Source organism: Hypanus sabinus, chromosome X1 (assembly GCF_030144855.1).
Source record: "Hypanus sabinus isolate sHypSab1 chromosome X1, sHypSab1.hap1, whole genome shotgun sequence".
In the NCBI taxonomy this organism is placed as follows: domain Eukaryota; kingdom Metazoa; phylum Chordata; class Chondrichthyes; order Myliobatiformes; family Dasyatidae; genus Hypanus; species Hypanus sabinus.
Window position 1 is genome coordinate 30,156,429 of NC_082738.1, and position 21,926 is coordinate 30,178,354.

General features: G+C 57.1%; 1 protein-coding gene across 2 annotated transcripts in view; it reads left to right on the forward strand.

Moving 5' to 3' along the window:
* Positions 1–21,926, forward strand: part of itgb7 (integrin, beta 7) — a 115,203-nt gene that overhangs the window by 16,493 nt on the left and 76,784 nt on the right. Inside the window, exons 5-13 of one of the 2 annotated variants that reach the window (XM_059956194.1) lie at positions 12,316–12,486; positions 13,220–13,461; positions 13,794–13,949; positions 14,251–14,346; positions 14,566–14,655; positions 15,484–15,621; positions 15,740–15,933; positions 16,941–17,161; positions 17,668–17,887. In XM_059956194.1, coding sequence (XP_059812177.1) covers positions 12,316–12,486; positions 13,220–13,461; positions 13,794–13,949; positions 14,251–14,346; positions 14,566–14,655; positions 15,484–15,621; positions 15,740–15,933; positions 16,941–17,161; positions 17,668–17,887 — 1,528 coding nt within the window. Of the gene's footprint in view, positions 1–12,315; positions 12,487–13,219; positions 13,462–13,790; positions 13,950–14,250; positions 14,347–14,565; positions 14,656–15,483; positions 15,622–15,739; positions 15,934–16,940; positions 17,162–17,667; positions 17,888–21,926 lie in introns of both variants that reach the window. The other variant, XM_059956192.1, reaches the window with a different exon arrangement.

Sequence of the window (21,926 nt, forward strand, 5' to 3'; positions counted from 1 at the left end):
TGAGTCTGTGTGTGATGGGGAGAGTTGGGGAAGACTGTGTGTGTGTGATGGGGGAGTTGGGGAGGAGTGTGTGTGTGATGGGGGGAGTTGGGGAGGAGTGTTTGTGTGTGTGATGGTGGAGTTGGGGAGGAGTGTGTGTGTGATGGGGGAGTTGGGGAGGTGTGTGTGTGATGGTGGAGTTGGGGAGGAGTGTGTGTGTGATGGGGGAGTTGGGGAGGAGTGTGTGTGTGATGGGGGAGTTGGGGAGGAGTGTGTGTGTGATGGTGGAGTTGGGGAGGAATGTGTGTGTGATGGGGGAGTTGGGGAGGAGTGTGTGTGTGATGGGGGAGTTGGGGAGGAGTGTGTGTGTGATGGTGGAGTTGGGGAGGAATGTGTGTGTGATGGGGGAGTTGGGGAGGAGTGTGTGTGTGATGGTGGAGTTGGGGAGGAGTGTGTGTGTGATGGGGGAGTTGGGGAGGAGTGTGTGTCTGTGATTGTGGAGTTGGGGAGGAGTGTGTCTGTGTGTGATGGTGGAGTTGGGGAGGAATGTGTGTGTGATGGGGGAGTTGGGGAGGAGTGTGTGTGTGATGGTGGAGTTGGGGAGGAGTGTGTGTGTGGTGGGGGGAGTTGGGGAGGAGTGTGTGTGTGATGGGGGGAGTTGGGGAGGAGTGTGTGTGTGTGTGATGGGGGAGTTGTGGAGGAGTGTGTGTGAGGGGGGGAGTTGGGGAGGAGTGTGTGTGTGTGTGATGGGGGGAGTTGGGGAGGAGTGTGTGTGTGTGATTGCGGAGTTGGGGAGGATTGTGTGATGAGGGGAGTTGGGGAGGAGTGTGTGTGTGTGTGATGGGGGGAGTTGGGGAGGAGTGTGTGATGGGGGAGTTGGGGAGGAGTGTGTGTGAGATGGGGGAGTTGGGGAGGAGTGTGTGATGGGGGAGTTGGGAAGGAGTGTGTGTGATGGGGGGCGTTGGGGAGGAGTGTGTGTGATGAGGGGAGTTGGGGAGGAGTGTGTGTGTGATTGGGGAGTTGGGGAGGAGTGTGTGTGTGGTGGGGGGAGTTGGGGAGGAGTGTGTGTGTGATGGGGGATTTGGGGATGAGTCTGTGTGTGATGGGGAGAGTTGGGGAAGACTGTGTGTGTGTGATTGCGGAGTTGGGGAGGAGTGTGTGATGGGGGAGTTGGGGAGGAGTGTGTGTGTGATGGGGGAGTTGGGGAGGAGTGTGTGTGTGATGGGGGGAGTTGGGGAGGAGTGTGTGTGTGATGGTGGAGTTGGGGAGGAATGTGTGTGTGATGGGGGAGTTGGGGAGGAGTGTGTGTGTGATGGGGGAGTTGGGGAGGAGTGTGTGTGTGATGGTGGAGTTGGGGAGGAATGTGTGTGTGATGGTGGAGTTGGGGAGGAGTGTGTGTGTGATGTGGGAGTTGGGGAGGAGTGTGTGTCTGTGATTGTGGAGTTGGGGAGGAGTGTGTCTGTGTGTGATGGGGGGAGTTGGGGAGGAGTGTGTGTGTGATGAGGGGAGTTGGGGAGGAGTGTGTGTGTGATTGGGGAGTTGGGGAGGAGTGTGTATGTGGTGGGGGGAGTTCGGGAGGAGTGTGTGTGTGATGGTGGAGTTGGGGAGGAGTGTGTGTGTGATGGGGGAGTTGGGGAGGAGTGTGTGTCTGTGATTGTGGAGTTGGGGAGGAGTGTGTCTGTGTGTGGTGGGGGGAGTTGGGGAAGAGTGTGTGTCTGATGGGGGAGTTGGGGATGAGTCTGTGTGTCTGATGGGGGAGTTGGGGATGAGTGTGTGTGTCTGATGGGGGAGTTGGGGATGAGTGTGTGTGATGGGGGGAGTTGGGGAGAAGTGTGTGTGTGATGGGGGGAGTTGGGGAGGAGTGTGTGTGATGGGGGGAGTTCGGGAGGAGTGTGTGTGTGGTGGGGGGAGTTGGGGAGGAGTGTGTGTGTGATGGGGGGAGTTGGGGAGGAGTGTGTGTGTGTGTGATGGGGGAGTTGTGGAGGAGTGTGTGTGAGGGGGGGAGTTGGGGAGGAGTGTGTGTGTGTGTGATGGGGGTGTTGGGGAGGAGTGTGTGTGTGTGATTGCTGAGTTGGGGAGGATTGTGTGATGAGGGGAGTTGGGGAGGAGTGTGTGTGTGATTGGGGAGTTGGGGAGGAGTGTGTGTGTGGTGGGGGGAGTTGGGGAGGAGTGTGTGTGTGACGGGGAGAGTTGGGGAAGACTGTGTGTGTGTGATGGGGGAGTTGGGGAGGAGTGTGTGTGTGATGGGGGGAGTTGTGGAGGAGTGTGTGTGTGATGGTGGAGTTGGGGAGGAGTGTGTGTGTGATGGGGGGAGTTGGGGAGGAGTGTGTGATGGGGGAGTTGGGGAGGAGTGTGTGTGTGATGGTGGAGTTGGGGAGGAGTGTGTGTGTGATGGGGGAGTTGGGGAGGAGTGTGTGTCTGTGATTGTGGAGTTGGGGAGGAGTGTGTGTGTGATGGGGGAGTTGGGGAGGAGTGTGTGTGTGTGATGGGGGAGTTGGGGAGGAGTGTGTGTGTGATGGGGGGAGTTGGGGAGGAGTGTGTGTGTGATGTGGGGAGTTCGGGAGGAGTGTGTGTGTGATGGTGGAGTTGGGGAGGAGTGTGTGTGTGATGGGGGAGTTGGGGAGGAGTGTGTGTCTGTGATTGTGGAGTTCGGGAGGAGTGTGTGTGTGATGGTGGAGTTGGGGAGGAGTGTGTGTGAGATGGGGGAGTTGGGGAGGAGTGTGTGATGAGGGGAGTTGGGGAGGAGTGTGTGTGTGATTGGGGAGTTGGGGAGGAGTGTGTGTGTGGTGGGGGGAGTTGGGGAGGAGTGTGTGTGTGATGGGGGAGTTGGGGATGAGTCTGTGTGTGATGGGGAGAGTTGGGGAGGAGTGTGTGTCTGTGATTGGGGAGTTGGGGAGGTGTGTGTGTGTGTGATGGGGGAGTTGGGGAGGAGTGTGTGTGTGATGGGGGGAGTTGGGCAGGAGTGTGTGTGTGGTGGGGGGAGTTGGGGAGGAGTGTGTGTGTGTGATGGGGGAGTTGGGGAGGAGTGTGTGTGTGATGGGGGGAGTTGGGGAGGAGAGTGTGTGTGTGATGAGGGGAGTTCGGGAGGAGTGTGTGTGTGATGGGGGAGTTGGGGAGGAGTATGTCTGTGTGATGGGGGACTTGGGGAGGAGTGTGTGTGTGATGGGGGGAGTTGGGGAGGAGCGTGTGTGTAAGGTGAGGGGAGTTCTGGAGGAGTGTGTGTGTGATGGGGGAGTTGGGGAGGAGTGTGTGTGTGATGGGGGAGTTGGGGAGGAGTGTGTGTGATGGGGGGCGTTGGGGAGGAGTGTGTGTGAGATGGGGGAGTTGGGGAGGAGTGTTTGTGAGATGGGGGAGTTGGGGAGGAGTGTGTGTGTGTGATGGGGGGCGTTGGGGAGGAGTGTGTGTGAGATGGGGGAGTTGGGGAGGAGTGTTTGTGAGATGGGGGAGCTGGGGAGGAGTGTGTGTGATGGGGGCGTTGGGGAGGAGTGTGTGTGAGATGGGGGAGTTGGGGAGGAGTGTTTGTGAGATGGGGGAGTTGGGGAGGAGTGTGTGTGAGATGGGGGCGTTGGGGAGGAGTGTGTGTGAGATGGGGGAGTTGGGGAGGAGTGTGTGTGTGATGGGGGAGTTGGGGAGGAGTGTGTGTGTGTGATTGTGGAGTTGGGGAGGGGTGTGTGTGTGATGGGGGGAGTTGGGGAGGAGTGTGTGTGTGTGATTATGGAGTTGGGGAGGGGTGTGTGTGTGGTGGGGGGAGTTGCGGAGGAGTGTGTGTGTGTGATTGTGGAGTTGGGGAGGAGTGTGTGTGTGATGGGGGGAGTTGGGGAGAAGTGTGTGTGTGATGGGGGGAGTTGGGGAGGAATGTGTGTGTGATGGGGGAGTTGGGGAGGAGTGTGTGTGAGATGGGGGAGTTGGGGAGGAGTGTGTGTGAGATGTTTGGAGTTGGGGAGGAGTGTGTGTGACGGGGGAGTTGGGGAGGAGTGTGTGTGTGACGGGGGAGTTGGGGAGGAGTGTGTGTGTGATAGGGGGAGTTGGGGAGAAGTGTGTGTGTGACGGGGGAGTTCGGGAGGAGTGTGTGTGTGATGGGGGAGTTGGGGAGGAGTGTGTGTGTGACGGGGGAGTTGGGGAGGAGTGTGTGTGTGTGATTGGGGAGTTGGGGAGTAGTGTGTGTGAGATGGGGGAGTTGGGGAGGAATGTGTGTGTGATGGGGGAGTTGGGAAGGAGTGTGTGTGATGGGGGGCGTTGGGGAGGAGTGTGTGTGAGATGGGGGAGTTGGGGAGGAGTGTGTGTGAGATGGGGGAGTTGGGGAGGAGTGTGTGTGAGATGGGGGAGTTGGGGAGGAGTGTGTGTGACGGGGGAGTTGGGGAGGAGTGTGTGTGTGACGGGGGAGTTGGGGAGGAGTGTCTGTGTGATAGGGGGAGTTGGGGAGGAGTGTGTGTGTGACAGGGGAGTTCGGGAGGTGTGTGTGTGTGATGGGGGAGTTGGGGAGGAGTGTGTGTGTGATGGGGGGCGTTGGGGAGGAGTGTGTGTGAGATGGGGGAGTTGGGGAGGAGTGTGTGTGTGATGGGGGAGTTCGGGAGGAGTGTGTGTGTGTGATTGTGGAGTTGGGGAGGAGTGTGTGTGTGATGGGGGGAGTTGGGGAGGAGTGTGTGTGTGATGGGGGGAGTTGGGGAGGAATGTGTGTGTGATGGGGGAGTTGGGAAGGAGTGAATGTGTGTGATGGGGGGAGTTGGGGAGGAGTGTGTGTGTGATGGGGGAGTTGGGGAGGTGTGTGTGTGTGATGGGGGAGTTTGGGAGGTGTGTGTGAGATGGGGGAGTTGGGGAGGAGTGTGTGTGAGATGGGGGAGTTGGGGAGGAGTGTTTGTGAGATGGGGGAGTTGGGGAGGAGTGTGTGTGTGATGGGGGAGTTCGGGAGGAGTGTGTGTGAGATGGTTGGAGTTGGGGAGGAGTGTGTGTGACGGGGGAGTTGGGGAGGAGTGTGTGTGTGATAGGGGGAGTTGGGGAGGAGTGTGTGTGTGACGGGGGAGTTCGGGAGGAGTGTGTGTATGATGGGGGAGTTGGGGAGGAGTGTGTGTGTGACGGGGGAGTTGGGGAGGAGTGTGTGTGTGTGATGGGGGAGTTGGGGAGGAGTGTGTGTGTGATGGGGGAGTTGGGGAGGAGTGTTTGTGTGATGGGGGAGTTGGGGAGGAGTGTGTGTGAGATGGGGGAGTTGGGGAGGAGTGTGTGTGTGATGGGGGAGTTGGGGAGGAGTGTGTGTGATGGGGGGCGTTGGGGAGGAGTGTGTGTGAGATGGGGGAGTTGGGGAGGTGTGTGTGTGAGATGGGGGAGTTGGGGAGGAGTGTGTGTGTGATGGGGGAGTTGGGAAGGAGAGTGTGTGATGGGGGGCGTTGGGGAGGAGTGTGTGTGAGATGGGGGAGTTGGGGAGGAGTGTGTGTGAGATGGGGGAGTTGGGGAGGAGTGTGTGTGAGATGGGGGAGTTGGGGAGGAGTGTGTGTGACAGGGGAGTTGGGGAGGAGTGTGTGTGTGACGGGGGAGTTGGGGAGGAGTGTCTGTGTGATAGGGGGAGTTGGGGAGGAGTGTGTATGTGATGGGGGAGTTGGGGAGGAGTGTGTTTGTGATGGCGGAGTTGGGGAGGAGTGTGTGTGTGAAGGTGGAGTTGGGGAGGAGTGTGTGTGATGGGGGAGTTCGGGAGGAGTGTGTGTGTGTGATGGGGGAGTTGGGGAGGAGTGTGTGTGTGATGGGGGAGTTGGGGAGGAGTGTGTGTGTGACAGGGGAGTTCGGGAGGTGTGTGTGTGTGATGGGGGAGTTGGGGAGGAGTGTGTGTGTGATGGGGGGCGTTGGGGAGGAGTGTGTGTGAGATGGGGGAGTTGGGGAGGAGTGTGTGTGTGATGGGGGAGTTCGGGAGGAGTGTGTGTGTGTGATTGTGGAGTTGGGGAGGAGTGTGTGTGTGATGGGGGGAGTTGGGGAGGAGTGTGTGTGTGATGGGGGGAGTTGGGGAGGAATGTGTGTGTGATGGGGGAGTTGGGAAGGAGTGAATGTGTGTGATGGGGGGAGTTGGGGAGGAGTGTGTGTGTGATGGGGGAGTTGGGGAGGTGTGTGTGTGTGATGGGGGAGTTTGGGAGGTGTGTGTGTGATGGGGGAGTTGGGGAGGAGTGTGTGTGAGATGGGGGAGTTGGGGAGGAGTGTTTGTGAGATGGGGGAGTTGGGGAGGAGTGTGTGTGTGATGGGGGAGTTCGGGAGGAGTGTGTGTGAGATGGTTGGAGTTGGGGAGGAGTGTGTGTGACGGGGGAGTTGGGGAGGAGTGTGTGTGTGATAGGGGGAGTTGGGGAGGAGTGTGTGTGTGACGGGGGAGTTCGGGAGGAGTGTGTGTATGATGGGGGAGTTGGGGAGGAGTGTGTGTGTGACGGGGGAGTTGGGGAGGAGTGTGTGTGTGTGATGGGGGAGTTGGGGAGGAGTGTGTGTGTGATGGGGGAGTTGGGGAGGAGTGTTTGTGTGATGGGGGAGTTGGGGAGGAGTGTGTGTGAGATGGGGGAGTTGGGGAGGAGTGTGTGTGTGATGGGGGAGTTGGGGAGGAGTGTGTGTGATGGGGGGCGTTGGGGAGGAGTGTGTGTGAGATGGGGGAGTTGGGGAGGTGTGTGTGTGAGATGGGGGAGTTGGGGAGGAGTGTGTGTGTGATGGGGGAGTTGGGAAGGAGAGTGTGTGATGGGGGGCGTTGGGGAGGAGTGTGTGTGAGATGGGGGAGTTGGGGAAGACTGTGTGTGTGTGATGGGGGAGTTGGGGAGGAGTGTGTGTGTGATGGGGGGAGTTGGGGAGGAGTGTGTGTGTGATGGGGGGCGTTGGGGAGGAGTGTGTGTGTGATGGGGGAGTTGGGGAGGAGTGTGTGTGTGATGGTGGAGTTGGGGAGGAATGTGTGTGTGATGGTGGAGTTGGGGAGGAGTGTGTGTGTGATGGTGGAGTTGGGGAGGAGTGTGTATGTGGTGGGGGGAGTTGGGGAGGAGTGTGTGTGTGGTGGGGGAGTTGGGGAGGAGTGTGTGTGTGTGATGGGGGAGTTGGGGAGGAGTGTGTGTGTGATGGGGGGAGTTGGGGAGGAGTGTGTGTGTGATGTGGGGAGTTCGGGAGGAGTGTGTGTGTGATGGTGGAGTTGGGGAGGAGTGTGTGTGTGATGGGGGAGTTGGGGAGGAGTGTGTGTCTGTGATTGTGGAGTTGGGGAGGAGTGTGTCTGTGTGTGGTGGGGGGAGTTGGGGAAGAGTGTGTGTCTGATGGGGGAGTTGGGGATGAGTCTGTGTGTCTGATGGGGGAGTTGGGGATGAGTGTGTGTGTCTGATGGGGGAGTTGGGGATGAGTGTGTGTGATGGGGGGAGTTGGGGAGAAGTGTGTGTGTGATGGGGGGAGTTGGGGAGGAGTGTGTGTGATGGGGGGAGTTCGGGAGGAGTGTGTGTGTGGTGGGGGGAGTTGGGGAGGAGTGTGTGTGTGATGGGGGGAGTTGGGGAGGAGTGTGTGTGTGTGTGATGGGGGAGTTGTGGAGGAGTGTGTGTGAGGGGGGGAGTTGGGGAGGAGTGTGTGTGTGTGTGATGGGGGTGTTGGGGAGGAGTGTGTGTGTGTGATTGCTGAGTTGGGGAGGATTGTGTGATGAGGGGAGTTGGGGAGGAGTGTGTGTGTGATTGGGGAGTTGGGGAGGAGTGTGTGTGTGGTGGGGGGAGTTGGGGAGGAGTGTGTGTGTGATGGGGGATTTGGGGATGAGTCTGTGTGTGATGGGGAGAGTTGGGGAAGACTGTGTGTGTGTGATGGGGGAGTTGGGGAGGAGTGTGTGTGTGATGGGGGAGTTGGGGAGGAGTGTGTGTGTGATGGTGGAGTTGGGGAGGAGTGTGTGTGTGATGGGGGAGTTGGGGAGGAGTGTGTGTCTGTGATTGTGGAGTTGGGGAGGAGTGTGTGTGTGATGGGGGAGTTGGGGAGGAGTGTGTGTGTGTGATGGGGGAGTTGGGGAGGAGTGTGTGTGTGATGGGGGGAGTTGGGGAGGAGTGTGTGTGTGATGTGGGGAGTTCGGGAGGAGTGTGTGATGGTGGAGTTGGGGAGGAGTGTGTGTGTGATGGGGGAGTTGGGGAGGAGTGTGTGTCTGTGATTGTGGAGTTGGGGAGGAGTGTGTGTGTGATTGTGGAGTTGGGGAGGAGTGTGTGATGAGGGGAGTTGGGGAGGAGTGTGTGTGTGATTGGGGAGTTGGGGAGGAGTGTGTGTGTGGTGGGGGGAGTTGGGGAGGAGTGTGTGTGTGATGGGGGAGTTGGGGATGAGTCTGTGTGTGATGGGGAGAGTTGGGGAGGAGTGTGTGTCTGTGATTGGGGAGTTGGGGAGGTGTGTGTGTGTGTGATGGGGGAGTTGGGGAGGAGTGTGTGTGTGATGGGGGGAGTTGGGCAGGAGTGTGTGTGTGGTGGGGGGAGTTGGGGAGGAGTGTGTGTGTGTGATGGGGGAGTTGGGGAGGAGTGTGTGTGTGATGGGGGGAGTTGGGGAGGAGAGTGTGTGTGTGATGAGGGGAGTTCGGGAGGAGTGTGTGTGTGATGGGGGAGTTGGGGAGGAGTATGTCTGTGTGATGGGGGACTTGGGGAGGAGTGTGTGTGTGATGGGGGGAGTTGGGGAGGAGCGTGTGTGTAAGGTGAGGGGAGTTCTGGAGGAGTGTGTGTGTGATGGGGGAGTTGGGGAGGAGTGTGTGTGTGATGGGGGAGTTGGGGAGGAGTGTGTGTGATGGGGGGCGTTGGGGAGGAGTGTGTGTGAGATGGGGGAGTTGGGGAGGAGTGTTTGTGAGATGGGGGAGTTGGGGAGGAGTGTGTGTGTGTGATGGGGGGCGTTGGGGAGGAGTGTGTGTGAGATGGGGGAGTTGGGGAGGAGTGTTTGTGAGATGGGGGAGCTGGGGAGGAGTGTGTGTGATGGGGGCGTTGGGGAGGAGTGTGTGTGAGATGGGGGAGTTGGGGAGGAGTGTTTGTGAGATGGGGGAGTTGGGGAGGAGTGTGTGTGAGATGGGGGCGTTGGGGAGGAGTGTGTGTGAGATGGGGGAGTTGGGGAGGAGTGTGTGTGTGATGGGGGAGTTGGGGAGGAGTGTGTGTGTGTGATTGTGGAGTTGGGGAGGGGTGTGTGTGTGATGGGGGGAGTTGGGGAGGAGTGTGTGTGTGTGATTATGGAGTTGGGGAGGGGTGTGTGTGTGGTGGGGGGAGTTGCGGAGGAGTGTGTGTGTGTGATTGTGGAGTTGGGGAGGAGTGTGTGTGTGATGGGGGGAGTTGGGGAGAAGTGTGTGTGTGATGGGGGGAGTTGGGGAGGAATGTGTGTGTGATGGGGGAGTTGGGGAGGAGTGTGTGTGAGATGGGGGAGTTGGGGAGGAGTGTGTGTGAGATGTTTGGAGTTGGGGAGGAGTGTGTGTGACGGGGGAGTTGGGGAGGAGTGTGTGTGTGACGGGGGAGTTGGGGAGGAGTGTGTGTGTGATAGGGGGAGTTGGGGAGAAGTGTGTGTGTGACGGGGGAGTTCGGGAGGAGTGTGTGTGTGATGGGGGAGTTGGGGAGGAGTGTGTGTGTGACGGGGGAGTTGGGGAGGAGTGTGTGTGTGTGATTGGGGAGTTGGGGAGTAGTGTGTGTGAGATGGGGGAGTTGGGGAGGAATGTGTGTGTGATGGGGGAGTTGGGAAGGAGTGTGTGTGATGGGGGCGTTGGGGAGGAGTGTGTGTGAGATGGGGGAGTTGGGGAGGAGTGTGTGTGAGATGGGGGAGTTGGGGAGGAGTGTGTGTGAGATGGGGGAGTTGGGGAGGAGTGTGTGTGACGCGGGAGTTGGGGAGGAGTGTGTGTGTGACGGGGGAGTTGGGGAGGAGTGTCTGTGTGATAGGGGGAGTTGGGGAGGAGTGTGTGTGTGACAGGGGAGTTCGGGAGGTGTGTGTGTGTGATGGGGGAGTTGGGGAGGAGTGTGTGTGTGATGGGGGGCGTTGGGGAGGAGTGTGTGTGAGATGGGGGAGTTGGGGAGGAGTGTGTGTGTGATGGGGGAGTTCGGGAGGAGTGTGTGTGTGTGATTGTGGAGTTGGGGAGGAGTGTGTGTGTGATGGGGGGAGTTGGGGAGGAGTGTGTGTGTGATGGGGGAGTTGGGGAGGAATGTGTGTGTGATGGGGGAGTTGGGAAGGAGTGAATGTGTGTGATGGGGGGAGTTGGGGAGGAGTGTGTGTGTGATGGGGGAGTTGGGGAGGTGTGTGTGTGTGATGGGGGAGTTTGGGAGGTGTGTGTGTGATGGGGGAGTTGGGGAGGAGTGTGTGTGAGATGGGGGAGTTGGGGAGGAGTGTTTGTGAGATGGGGGAGTTGGGGAGGAGTGTGTGTGTGATGGGGGAGTTCGGGAGGAGTGTGTGTGAGATGGTTGGAGTTGGGGAGGAGTGTGTGTGACGGGGGAGTTGGGGAGGAGTGTGTGTGTGATAGGGGGAGTTGGGGAGGAGTGTGTGTGTGACGGGGGAGTTCGGGAGGAGTGTGTGTATGATGGGGGAGTTGGGGAGGAGTGTGTGTGTGACGGGGGAGTTGGGGAGGAGTGTGTGTGTGTGATGGGGGAGTTGGGGAGGAGTGTGTGTGTGATGGGGGAGTTGGGGAGGAGTGTTTGTGTGATGGGGGAGTTGGGGAGGAGTGTGTGTGAGATGGGGGAGTTGGGGAGGAGTGTGTGTGTGATGGGGGAGTTGGGGAGGAGTGTGTGTGATGGGGGGCGTTGGGGAGGAGTGTGTGTGAGATGGGGGAGTTGGGGAGGTGTGTGTGTGAGATGGGGGAGTTGGGGAGGAGTGTGTGTGTGATGGGGGAGTTGGGAAGGAGAGTGTGTGATGGGGGGCGTTGGGGAGGAGTGTGTGTGAGATGGGGGAGTTGGGGAGGAGTGTGTGTGAGATGGGGGAGTTGGGGAGGAGTGTGTGTGAGATGGGGGAGTTGGGGAGGAGTGTGTGTGACAGGGGAGTTGGGGAGGAGTGTGTGTGTGACGGGGGAGTTGGGGAGGAGTGTCTGTGTGATAGGGGGAGTTGGGGAGGAGTGTGTATGTGATGGGAGAGTTGGGGAGGAGTGTGTTTGTGATGGCGGAGTTGGGGAGGAGTGTGTGTGTGAAGGTGGAGTTGGGGAGGAGTGTGTGTGATGGGGGAGTTCGGGAGGAGTGTGTGTGTGTGATGGGGGAGTTGGGGAGGAGTGTGTGTGTGATGGGGGAGTTGGGGAGGAGTGTGTGTGTGACAGGGGAGTTCGGGAGGTGTGTGTGTGTGATGGGGGAGTTGGGGAGGAGTGTGTGTGTGATGGGGGGCGTTGGGGAGGAGTGTGTGTGAGATGGGGGAGTTGGGGAGGAGTGTGTGTGTGATGGGGGAGTTCGGGAGGAGTGTGTGTGTGTGATTGTGGAGTTGGGGAGGAGTGTGTGTGTGATGGGGGGAGTTGGGGAGGAGTGTGTGTGTGATGGGGGGAGTTGGGGAGGAATGTGTGTGTGATGGGGGAGTTGGGAAGGAGTGAATGTGTGTGATGGGGGGAGTTGGGGAGGAGTGTGTGTGTGATGGGGGAGTTGGGGAGGTGTGTGTGTGTGATGGGGGAGTTTGGGAGGTGTGTGTGTGATGGGGGAGTTGGGGAGGAGTGTGTGTGAGATGGGGGAGTTGGGGAGGAGTGTTTGTGAGATGGGGGAGTTGGGGAGGAGTGTGTGTCTGATGGGGGAGTTGGGGAGGAGTGTGTGTGTGTGATTGTGGAGTTGGGGAGGAGTGTGTGTGTGTGGTGGGGGAGTTGGGGAGGAGTGTGTGTGTGATGGGGGAGTTGGGGAGGAGTGTGTGTGTGATGGGGGAGTTGGGGAGGAGTGTGTGTGTGATGGGGGAGTTGGGGAGGAGTGTGTGTGTGATGGGGGAGTTGGGGAGGAGTGTGTGTGTGATGAGGGGAGTTCGGGAGGAGTGTGTGTGTGATGGTGGAGTTGGGGAGGAGTGTGTGTGATGGGGGAGTTCAGGAGGAGTGTGTGTGTGATGAGGGGAGTTGGGGAGGAGTGTGTGTGTGATGAGGGGAGTTCAGGAGGAGTGTGTGTGTGATGGGGGAGTTGGGGAGGAGTGTGTGTGTGATGGGGGAGTTGGGGAGGAGTGTGTGTGTGATGGTGGAGTTGGGGAGGAGTGTGTGTGATGGGGGAGTTCAGGAGGAGTGTGTGTGTGATGAGGGGAGTTCAGGAGGAGTGTGTGTGTGATGAGGGGAGTTCGGGAGGAGTGTGTGTGTGATGGTGGAGTTGGGGAGGAGTGTGTGTGATGGGGGAGTTGGGGAGGAGTGTGTGTGTTGTGTTATCCTTGACGGCACGGTGCATGACATTGAGAGTTGGCAACTTCAGCACCTCCACTCTCTCCCCTTGCCAGGATGGACTGAGCATTTTGTGGTGAAGTTCCGGAGAGCTGAGAGGTATCCTGTTGATCTGTATTACCTGATGGACCTCTCCTACTCCATGAAGGATGATCTGGAGTACATCCGCAATCTTGGCAGTAACTTGCTGTTCACTCTGACAAACATTGCTGATTCCGTTCGGATTGGTGAGTTCTATCTTGCGGAATCTTGGATCAGAAACAGACCCTTCAGCCCATCCATTCCATGCCAATCCAGATTCTGTTCCAAACCTGTTCCTCTTCCACAACTTCGGCTCATTCCCTTCAGGTCCAAATTTGATGTTAATATACCTGCCTCTGGCCGCTTGTCCTATGTATAAACCAGCTTTTGGGTTAAAAAGTCACCTCTTGGATTCCTCTTGAACCTCTCCCTTCTGTCCTTAAACGTGAGGCCTGTTTTCTGATTTTCACACCCTGGGGGTGAAAATCCCTTCTGTGCTTTGGTGCGCGCCACCTGGTTTTACAAATTTCCACCCTGGCTAAAAGACCGTGGTTGTCTGTCTATGCATCTTGTGATCTTTTAGCCTCTATTGGATCTCCCCTCAGCGTCTCCCTCTCCAGGGAAAACAACCCCCAAGTTTGTCCAGCCTCTCCTCGTAGCTCATGCCCTCTAATCCAGGCAGCATCCTGGTGAGTCTCCTCTACACCCTCTCTAAAGCCCCCACACCCTTCCTGTAATGGGATGAGCGGAACTGAATGCAATATTCCAGATGTGGCCTGAACTTGTCTGCACTTAAACCTCTGCCTCAGGTACATCCGCAGGAGTGAAAGATTCCACACAGACACCAGGTGCAGGTGTGAGGGAAGGGCAGTGGCCGGACATGGGTAGGGGAGACAACCGCCACCCCCCTACTCATCTCCTCTCTCTCCTTCCGCACAGGATTTGGCTCGTTTGTGGACAAGACCACCCTGCCCTTCACCAGTCTGCTGCCTCACCGCCTCCGCAACCCCTGCCCCGACCGCAGTGAGCAGTGTCAGCCCCCCTTCAGCTTCCGAAACGTTCTGCCGCTGACCCAGGAGGAGGGCAGGTTTGAGGAAGAGGTGGGCAGGCAGCAGGTGTCTGGCAACCTCGATACCCCTGAGGGGGGTCTGGATGCCATGATGCAGGCGGTCGTATGTGAAGTGAGTGAGGTGGGGAGGGCTGGAGAGGTTGGGGTGTGGGGTTGGGTGATGGTTTGGATGTAGGGGAGGAGGGAGATGGTGTGGGGGATGTAAGCGGGGAGGGGAGGGGGAAGAATGCAGGGAGGAAGAGGTATAAGTGATATGATGGGGAGAGGAGGGGTGGAGTAAGAGGTGGGAGGGGGAAGAGAAGAGTGGGGAGGGAAGTGAAGGGAGAGGGACAGAGGAGGGAGGTTGGTAGAGCGGATGGAGGAGGTAGAGATGGTGTGGGGGCATTGTTTCTCCATCCTGGCCACACTGACCCATCTCTTCTGCCTCTCTCCCCCACCCAGAAGGAGGTGGGCTGGAGGAACGTGACAAAGCTCCTGGTCTATACGTCCGATGCCACCTTCCATTCCGCAGGCGATGGGCGCCTTGGTGGGATCTTCTTGCCCAACGACGCTCGCTGCCACCTCGATGAGACAGGGCTGTACACCGACAGCAACCTCTACGTAAGTCTCAAGCCTGCTGTGCGGACTCAGGCAGTACCTCCTCGCCGGCATTCAACGCGAGGATGGCCACCTCTTCCCTGCCCACGGTGGGTTGGAGAATAAACGTGGGACAGAGGATGGAGTCGATGGTGGGCTGGTATACAAACGTGGGACAGAACTAATGGGTCAAACACAGGGGCAAAAATGAGGGTTGGGACTGATGTTTTAAATGTGAGGTGTGAACTGATGCAGGACAGGAGTCGGCATACAAATGGCAGGTTAGAGGCTAGGTGGGAGCTGACGTTCACGGCCTCTATTGCAGGACTACCCGTCGGTGGGGCAGCTCGTGCAGACTCTCTCAAAGCATAATGTACAGCCCATCTTTGCCGTCACCCAGAACGTGGTGCCTGTGTACCAGGTGAGTGTCACCCACACCTGAAACTTAACCCACACCTCCCTCTGTACCTCCCGTCCTCTCTACCCCTTCCATCCTGCCCCACACCCCCACCTCTCACTCTTTCTCCCCTTCTCTCCCTCTCTCACTCATTGTCTCTGTCCCCCTACCCTTCCATCTCTCCCTAACATTCAATGCACCCCTCTCTCTCCCTTATGAACTCTCTCTCTCTCTCTCTCTAAGAATCTCAGTAAACTAATCCCAAAGTCTGCAGTTGGGGAACTGAAAGCGGATTCAAGCAACGTCTTACAGTTGATCTCTGAGGCTTATAATGTGAGTGACAGGGGGCATTCTGTGGTAGGAGAGGGGGAACGAGGGGGGAAGGAGGTAGGGCTGAACAGGGGGAGGGATGGTAGGGGAAGAGGTGGGGAGTGGAGAAGAGAGGCGGGAAGAGAGGAAGAAAGAGGGGAGAGTTGGTGGGAAGGGGAGTGGGAAACAGGAGGGACAGAGGGGCAAGAAGAGATGAGAGGGGGAGAGGGGGGAAAGTGAGGTGGGGAGAGAGAGGGAGAAATGTGAGATGGGACAGGAAGAAGGGGGAGGTTGAATGGGAGGGTAGGGGAAGGTTGGGGAAGGGGAGGGGCAGGGGAAAGGAGTGGGAAGGGAAAAGGGGAGATGGAGAGGAAAAGAAGGGGCTGGGGAGAAAAGGGGGTTGAGGGAAATAAGGGGATGAAGGGAGGGGGACAGAGAAAAGAGGGATCTGAGAGGAAAGGAGGGGGCATTAGGGGGAGAGGAGACGGGAATAGAGGGGGAGGGGGACGTGGGAAAGAGGCAGAGTGGGCTGAGGGGGAAGAGGGAGAGGGAGGACTGAGGGGAAATGAGTGGTGACTAAGGTAAAAAGAGGGGTGCAGTGGGGGATGGGGGAGAGGAAGCGGGTAGAGATGGGAGCTGGGATGCGTGTGGCTGAGGGGAGGTCAGAGGGGGAAGAGGGTGGTGATGGGGAGATGGGGAGGGTGAGTTCAAGGAGGGAGGTTATATGGCAGGATGGAGTGAGGAGGGAGTATGTGTGCTGAGAGGGGGTTTAGAGTGAGGGAGGGGGATAGGCTGATGGGTCATGGGTTGTGGGTCAGAGGACATAACTGAACACTGATCCCTCTCCCCAAGAACCTTTCATCCACAGTGAAGCTGGAGCATTCAAAGCTGCCCGAAGGTATCTCCCTCACCTTCCAATCCCACTGTGGGGGCGGCAAACTCTTCCGAAAGGATCCAGGGGAATGTTTGGGGGTCCGCTTTAACCAGGAGGTGAGCTCTCACTCTCCCCCCTCTCCCTCCCCGCTCCCCTTTTTCCCCTCCCCCTCTCTCACTCATGCTCCGCCCTCTTCTCTGCTCACTAACAGGTCTCTCCCCCCCCCCCCCGCAGGTTAATTTCACGGTGGGCGTGACCGCGTCGCGCTGCCTCCCTGCTGGCACGCGCTTTGCGCTGCGTGTACTGGGCTTCACGGAAAAGTTGGAGGTCGCGGTGGAGACAGAGTGCACGTGTCACTGTGGAGATGCAGATGGCGGGGACGCACACTGCAGTCACGGCAATGGGACGCTCAACTGCGGACAGTGCAGGTAGGGGTTGAGGGGGACCGTGGGGTGAGGGAGAAGTGGGGAGCGGTTATTATGGCTACGCAATTGGCCAAACTTCCCACCTGTTTGCCCCATATCCCTCTAATCATTTTTTATCCATGCATTCGTCCAAGTGACTTTTAAATGTTGTTCAACCACTTCCTCTAGTTCTTAAATCCCCAACCCTGGGAAAAGCACTGTGTACAATCACCTTATCGATGTTCCTCATGGTTTTATAAGGTCGCTTCTCAATCCCCTACACTCCAGGGAATCAGGTCTCAACCTCTCTCACTCAGAAACTCCACTCAATGCCAAATTAAATTCATCTCTTCTGCCCATTCCTCCATTCCCTGTCGAACAGCCTCCACCATTATCCCGGGCAGCACATTCCAGGCATTCTCAATTCTGTGTGTGAAAAAAGTATTCAATACTTCAATATCCTGGGGAGAAAGATACTGTCTATCTACTCCATCTGTTCCTTTTGTAATCTAATAAAGCTCAGTCTCCGTTGCTCCAGAGAAAACAACTCAAGTTTGTCCAGCCTCTCCTTGTAGCTTATGCTCTCTAATCCAGGCGGCATCCTGGTGAATCTCCTCTGCTCCCTCTCCAAAGCCCCCACACCCTTCCTGTAATGGGACGACCAGAACTTAATGCAATACTCAAGATGTCGGCTCACCAAAGTTTTATAAAACTGAAACATAACTTCCCAACTCTTAGGATTAGGATGGGGACTGGGATCAGGATGGGCAGATATGATCTAGGATTGGGCATCGGATAGTACTCAAGTTTTTCCTGGAAGAGAATTAATTAATCTGGATTGACTCTGTCTCTCTGCTTCTCCTCCTCCCTCTAACTTCATCTCTCCACAACCACCACCCCCAATGTCTTCAACCTCACACAACCCCTCTCTCCTTGCCACCCTTTTCCTTTGTCCATCTCTTCCTTTCATGCATCCTCACCCTATCTCACTCCTCCATTTCCGCCTCTGCCCCTCTGCAATACCCCCTCAGCTGCCTCCCAGGACGTGTGGGGAGGCTGTGTGAGTGCACACAGGATGAAGATCAGTTGGAAGACTTGCTGGCACCATGCCGGAAGGGGAACGAGTCTGCATTGTGCGAGGGGCGTGGACAATGCGTGTGCGGGAAGTGTGTGTGCGACGGGAACCTGCGCGGGCAGTACTGCGAGTGCGACGACTCCTCCTGTATCCGGAAAAACGGCCTGCTGTGCAGTGGTAAGCATTTTCACATCCCCCACCTTCCAGAAATGGCAAACACACGAAAACGCAGGCCCCAGAGGCCCTCCCTCCGAAAACTGGCAAATACAGACCCAGAGAAACACAGACTTCCCTTCTCCCAACACCATATCTGCAGACCCTCCCTCCAGAGGCCACAACACCAACAAATACCACCCACTCATGCAGAATCGCAAGCCCGTGTCAAATGCGGACTCCCCGACTGAAAGCGCAAACTCCTGGAAACACGACACCAACCCCTGCGGAGAAGGACTAGCCAATAAATGTAGACTCAGTGAAAACCCCGAAGAAAAACTCGGATCCAAATAAACGCTCTCCGCCCCCAGACCTGCCTCACTGCCTCTGTACTAATGATAAACTATTCACCCTCTCTCTACCGTCCTCCATCTTTCCCTCTCTTTTCCCCATGCTTCCTCCTCTCTCTCAAACACCACTCCCTCCATCCTCTCCCCCCATTACCTCCATCACTACACTCCCATTAACAGGCCATGGCTCGTGCACCTGTGGGAAGTGCAACTGCGATGCGGGCTATGAAGGGGAGGCATGCCACTGCCCGCAATCAGAGGAAGAATGCCGGGACATGAATGGCTCGATCTGTGCAGGACACGGCGACTGCCGCTGCGGGCAATGCATCTGCCACGGGAGATACATAGGTCCGACCTGCAATAAGTGTCCAAACTGCCAAACCCCATGTCAGCGCCACAAGTGAGTCTCATCTCCAGGGAGGGATCCTACCCTCTTCACATCAGTCAGCTGCTACAGGGAGTTTGTGATGGGACAGTGTGGACGGAGGTTCACTCTGTGTCTGACACTGGGAATGTGCGATGGGACGGTGTGGAGGGAGATTCACTCTGTGTCTGACACTGGGAATGTGTGTTGGGACGGTGTGGATGGAGATTCACTCTGTGTCTGACCCTGGGACTGTGTGATGGGACAGTGTAGAGGGAGATTCACTCTGTGTCTGACACTGGGAATGTGCGATGGGACGGTGTGGAGGGAGATTCACTCTGTGTCTGACACTGGGAATGTGTTATGGGAAGGTGTGGAGTGAGATTCACTCTGTGTCTGACCCTGGGAGTGTGTGATGGGACAGTGTGGAGGGAGATTCATTCTGTGTCTGACCCTGGGAGTGTGTGATGGGACAGTGTGGAGGGAGATTCACTCTGTGTCTGACCCTGGGAGAGTGTGATGGGACAGTGTGGAGGGAGATTCATTCTGTGTCTGACCCTGGGAGTGAGTGATGGGACAGTGTGGAGGGAGATTCACTCTGTCTCTGACCCTGGGAGTGTGTGATGGGACGGTGTGGAGGGAAATTCACTCTGTGTCTGACCCTGGGAGTGTGTGATGGGACGGTGTGGAGGGAGATTCACTCTGTGTCTGACCCTGGGAGTGTGTGATGGGACAGTGTGGAGGGAGATTCATTCTGTGTCTGACCCTGGGAGTGAGTGAAGGAACAGTGTGGAGGGAGATTCACTCTGTCTCTGACCCTGGGAGTTTGTGATGGGACGGTGCGGAGGGAGATTCACTCTGTGTCTGACCCCTGAGGTGTGTGATGGGATAGTGTGGAGGGAGATTCACTCTGAGTCGGACCCTGGGAGTGTGTGATGGGACAGTGTGGAGGGAGATTCACTCTCTGTCTGATTCTGGGAATGTGCGATGGGACGGTGTGGAGGGAGATTCACTCAAAGTCTGACCCTGGGAGTGTGACATGGGACAGTGTGGAGGGAGATTCACTCTCTGTCTGACCCCGGGAGTGTATGATGGGATAGTGTGGAGGGCGATTCACTCTCTGTCTGACCCTGGGAGTGTGTGATGGGACAGTGTGGAGGGAGATTCACTCTCTGTCTGACCCTGGGAGTGTGTGATGGGACAGTGTGGAGGGAGATTCACTCAAAGTCTGACCCTGGGAGTGTGAGATGGGACAGTGTGGAGGGAGATTCACTCTCTGTCTGACCCTGGGAGTGTGTGATGGGATGGTGTGGAGGGAGATTCACTCTATGTCTGACCCTGGGAGTGTGTGATGGGACGGGGAGAAGGGAGATTCACTCTCTGTCTGACCCCGGGAGTGTGAGATGGGACAGTGTGGAGGGACATTCACTCTCTTTCTGACGCTGGGAGTGTGTGATGGGACAGTTTGGAGGGAGATTCACTCTGTGTCTGACCCTGGGAATGTGTGATGGGACGGTGTGGAGGGAGATTCACTCTCTGTCTGACCCCGGGAGTGTGTGATGGGACGGGGTGGAGAGAGATTCACTCTCTGTCTGACCCCGGGAATGTGTCATGGGATAGTGTGGACGGAGATTCCCTCTGTGTCTCACCCAGGGGGTGTGTGATGGGATAGTGTGGAGTGAGATTCACTCTCTGTCTGATTCTGGGAATGTGTGATGGGACGGTGTGGAGGGAGATTCACTCTCCGTCTGACCCCGGGAGTGTGTGATGGGACGGGGTGGAGAGAGATTCACTCTCTGTCTGACCCCGGGAATGTGTCATGGGATAGTGTGGACGGATTTCCCTCTGTGTCTCACCCAGGGGGTGTGAGATGGGATAGTGTGGAGGGAGATTCACTCTGTCTCTGACCCTGGAAGTGTGTGATGGGACAGGGTGGAGGGAGATTCACTCTCTGTCTGACCCCGGGAGTGTGTGATGGGATAGTGTGGAGTGAGATTCACTCTCTATCTGACCCTGGGACTGTGTGATGGGACAGTGTGGAGGGAGATTCATTCTCTGTCTGATTCTGGGAATGTGCGATGGGACGGTGTGGAGGGAGATTCAATGTCTGTCTGACCCAGGGAGTGTGTGATGGGACAGTGTGGAGGGAGATTCACTCTCTGTCTGTCCCCGGGAGTGTATGATGGGATAGTGTGGAGGGAGATTCACTCTGTGTCTGACACTGGGAATGTGTGTTGGGACGGTGTGGATGGAGATTCACTCTGTGTCTGATCCCGGGAGTGAGCGATGGGAGAGTGTAGAGGGAGATTCACTCTGTGTCTGACACTGGGAATGTGCGATGGGACGGTGTGGAGGGAGATTCACTCTGTGTCTGACACTGGGAATGTGTTATGGGAAGGTGTGGAGTGAGATTCACTCTGTGTCTGACCCTGGGAGTGTGTGATGGGACAGTGTGGAGGGAGATTCATTCTGTGTCTGACCCTGGGAGTGTGTGATGGGACAGTGTGGAGGGAGATTCACTCTGTGTCTGACCCTGGGAGAGTGTGATGGGACAGTGTGGAGGGAGATTCATTCTGTGTCTGACCCTGGGAGTGAGTGATGGGACAGTGTGGAGGGAGATTCACTCTGTCTCTGACCCTGGGAGTGTGTGATGGGACGGTGTGGAGGGAAATTCACTCTGTGTCTGACCCTGGGAGTGTGTGATGGGACGGTGTGGAGGGAGATTCACTCTGTGTCTGACCCTGGGAGTGTGTGATGGGACAGTGTGGAGGGAGATTCATTCTGTGTCTGACCCTGGGAGTGAGTGAAGGAACAGTGTGGAGGGAGATTCACTCTGTCTCTGACCCTGGGAGTTTGTGATGGGACGGTGCGGAGGGAGATTCACTCTGTGTCTGACCCCTGAGGTGTGTGATGGGATAGTTTGGAGGGAGATTCACTCTGAGTCGGACCCTGGGAGTGTGTGATGGGACAGTGTGGAGGGAGATTCACTCTCTGTCTGATTCTGAGAATGTGCGATGGGACGGTGTGGAGGGAGATTCACTCAAAGTCTGACCCTGGGAGTGTGACATGGGACAGTGTGGAGGGAGATTCACTCTCTGTCTGACCCCGGGAGTGTATGATGGGATAGTGTGGAGGGCGATTCACTCTCTGTCTGACCCTGGGAGTGTGTGATGGGACAGTGTGGAGGGAGATTCACTCTCTGTCTGACCCTGGGAGTGTGTGATGGGACAGTGTGGAGGGAGATTCACTCAAAGTCTGAACCTGGGAGTGTGAGATGGGACAGTGTGGAGGGAGATTCACTCTCTGTCTGACCCTGGGAGTGTGTGATGGGATGGTGTGGAGGGAGATTCACTCTATGTCTGACCCTGGGAGTGTGTGATGGGACGGGGAGAAGGGAGATTCACTCTCTGTCTGACCCCGGGAGTGTGAGATGGGACAGTGTGGAGGGACATTCACTCTCTTTCTGACGCTGGGAGTGTGTGATGGGACAGTTTGGAGGGAGATTCACTCTGTGTCTGACCCTGGGAATGTGTGATGGGACGGTGTGGAGGGAGATTCACTCTCTGTCTGACCCCGGGAGTGTGTGATGGGACGGGGTGGAGAGAGATTCACTCTCTGTCTGACCCCGGGAATGTGTCATGGGATAGTGTGGACGGAGATTCCCTCTGTGTCTCACCCAGGGGGTGTGTGATGGGATAGTGTGGAGTGAGATTCACTCTCTGTCTGATTCTGGGAATGTGTGATGGGACGGTGTGGAGGGAGATTCACTCTCTGTCTGACCCCGGGAGTGTGTGATGGGACGGGGTGGAGAGAGATTCACTCTCTGTCTGACCCCGGGAATGTGTCATGGGATAGTGTGGACGGAGATTCCCTCTGTGTCTCACCCAGGGGGTGTGAGATGGGATAGTGTGGAGGGAGATTCACTCTGTCTCTGACCCTGGAAGTGTGTGATGGGACAGGGTGGAGGGAGATTCACTCTCTGTCTGACCCCGGGAGTGTGTGATGGGATAGTGTGGAGTGAGATTCACTCTCTATCTGACCCTGGGAGTGTGTGATGGGACAGTGTGGAGGGAGA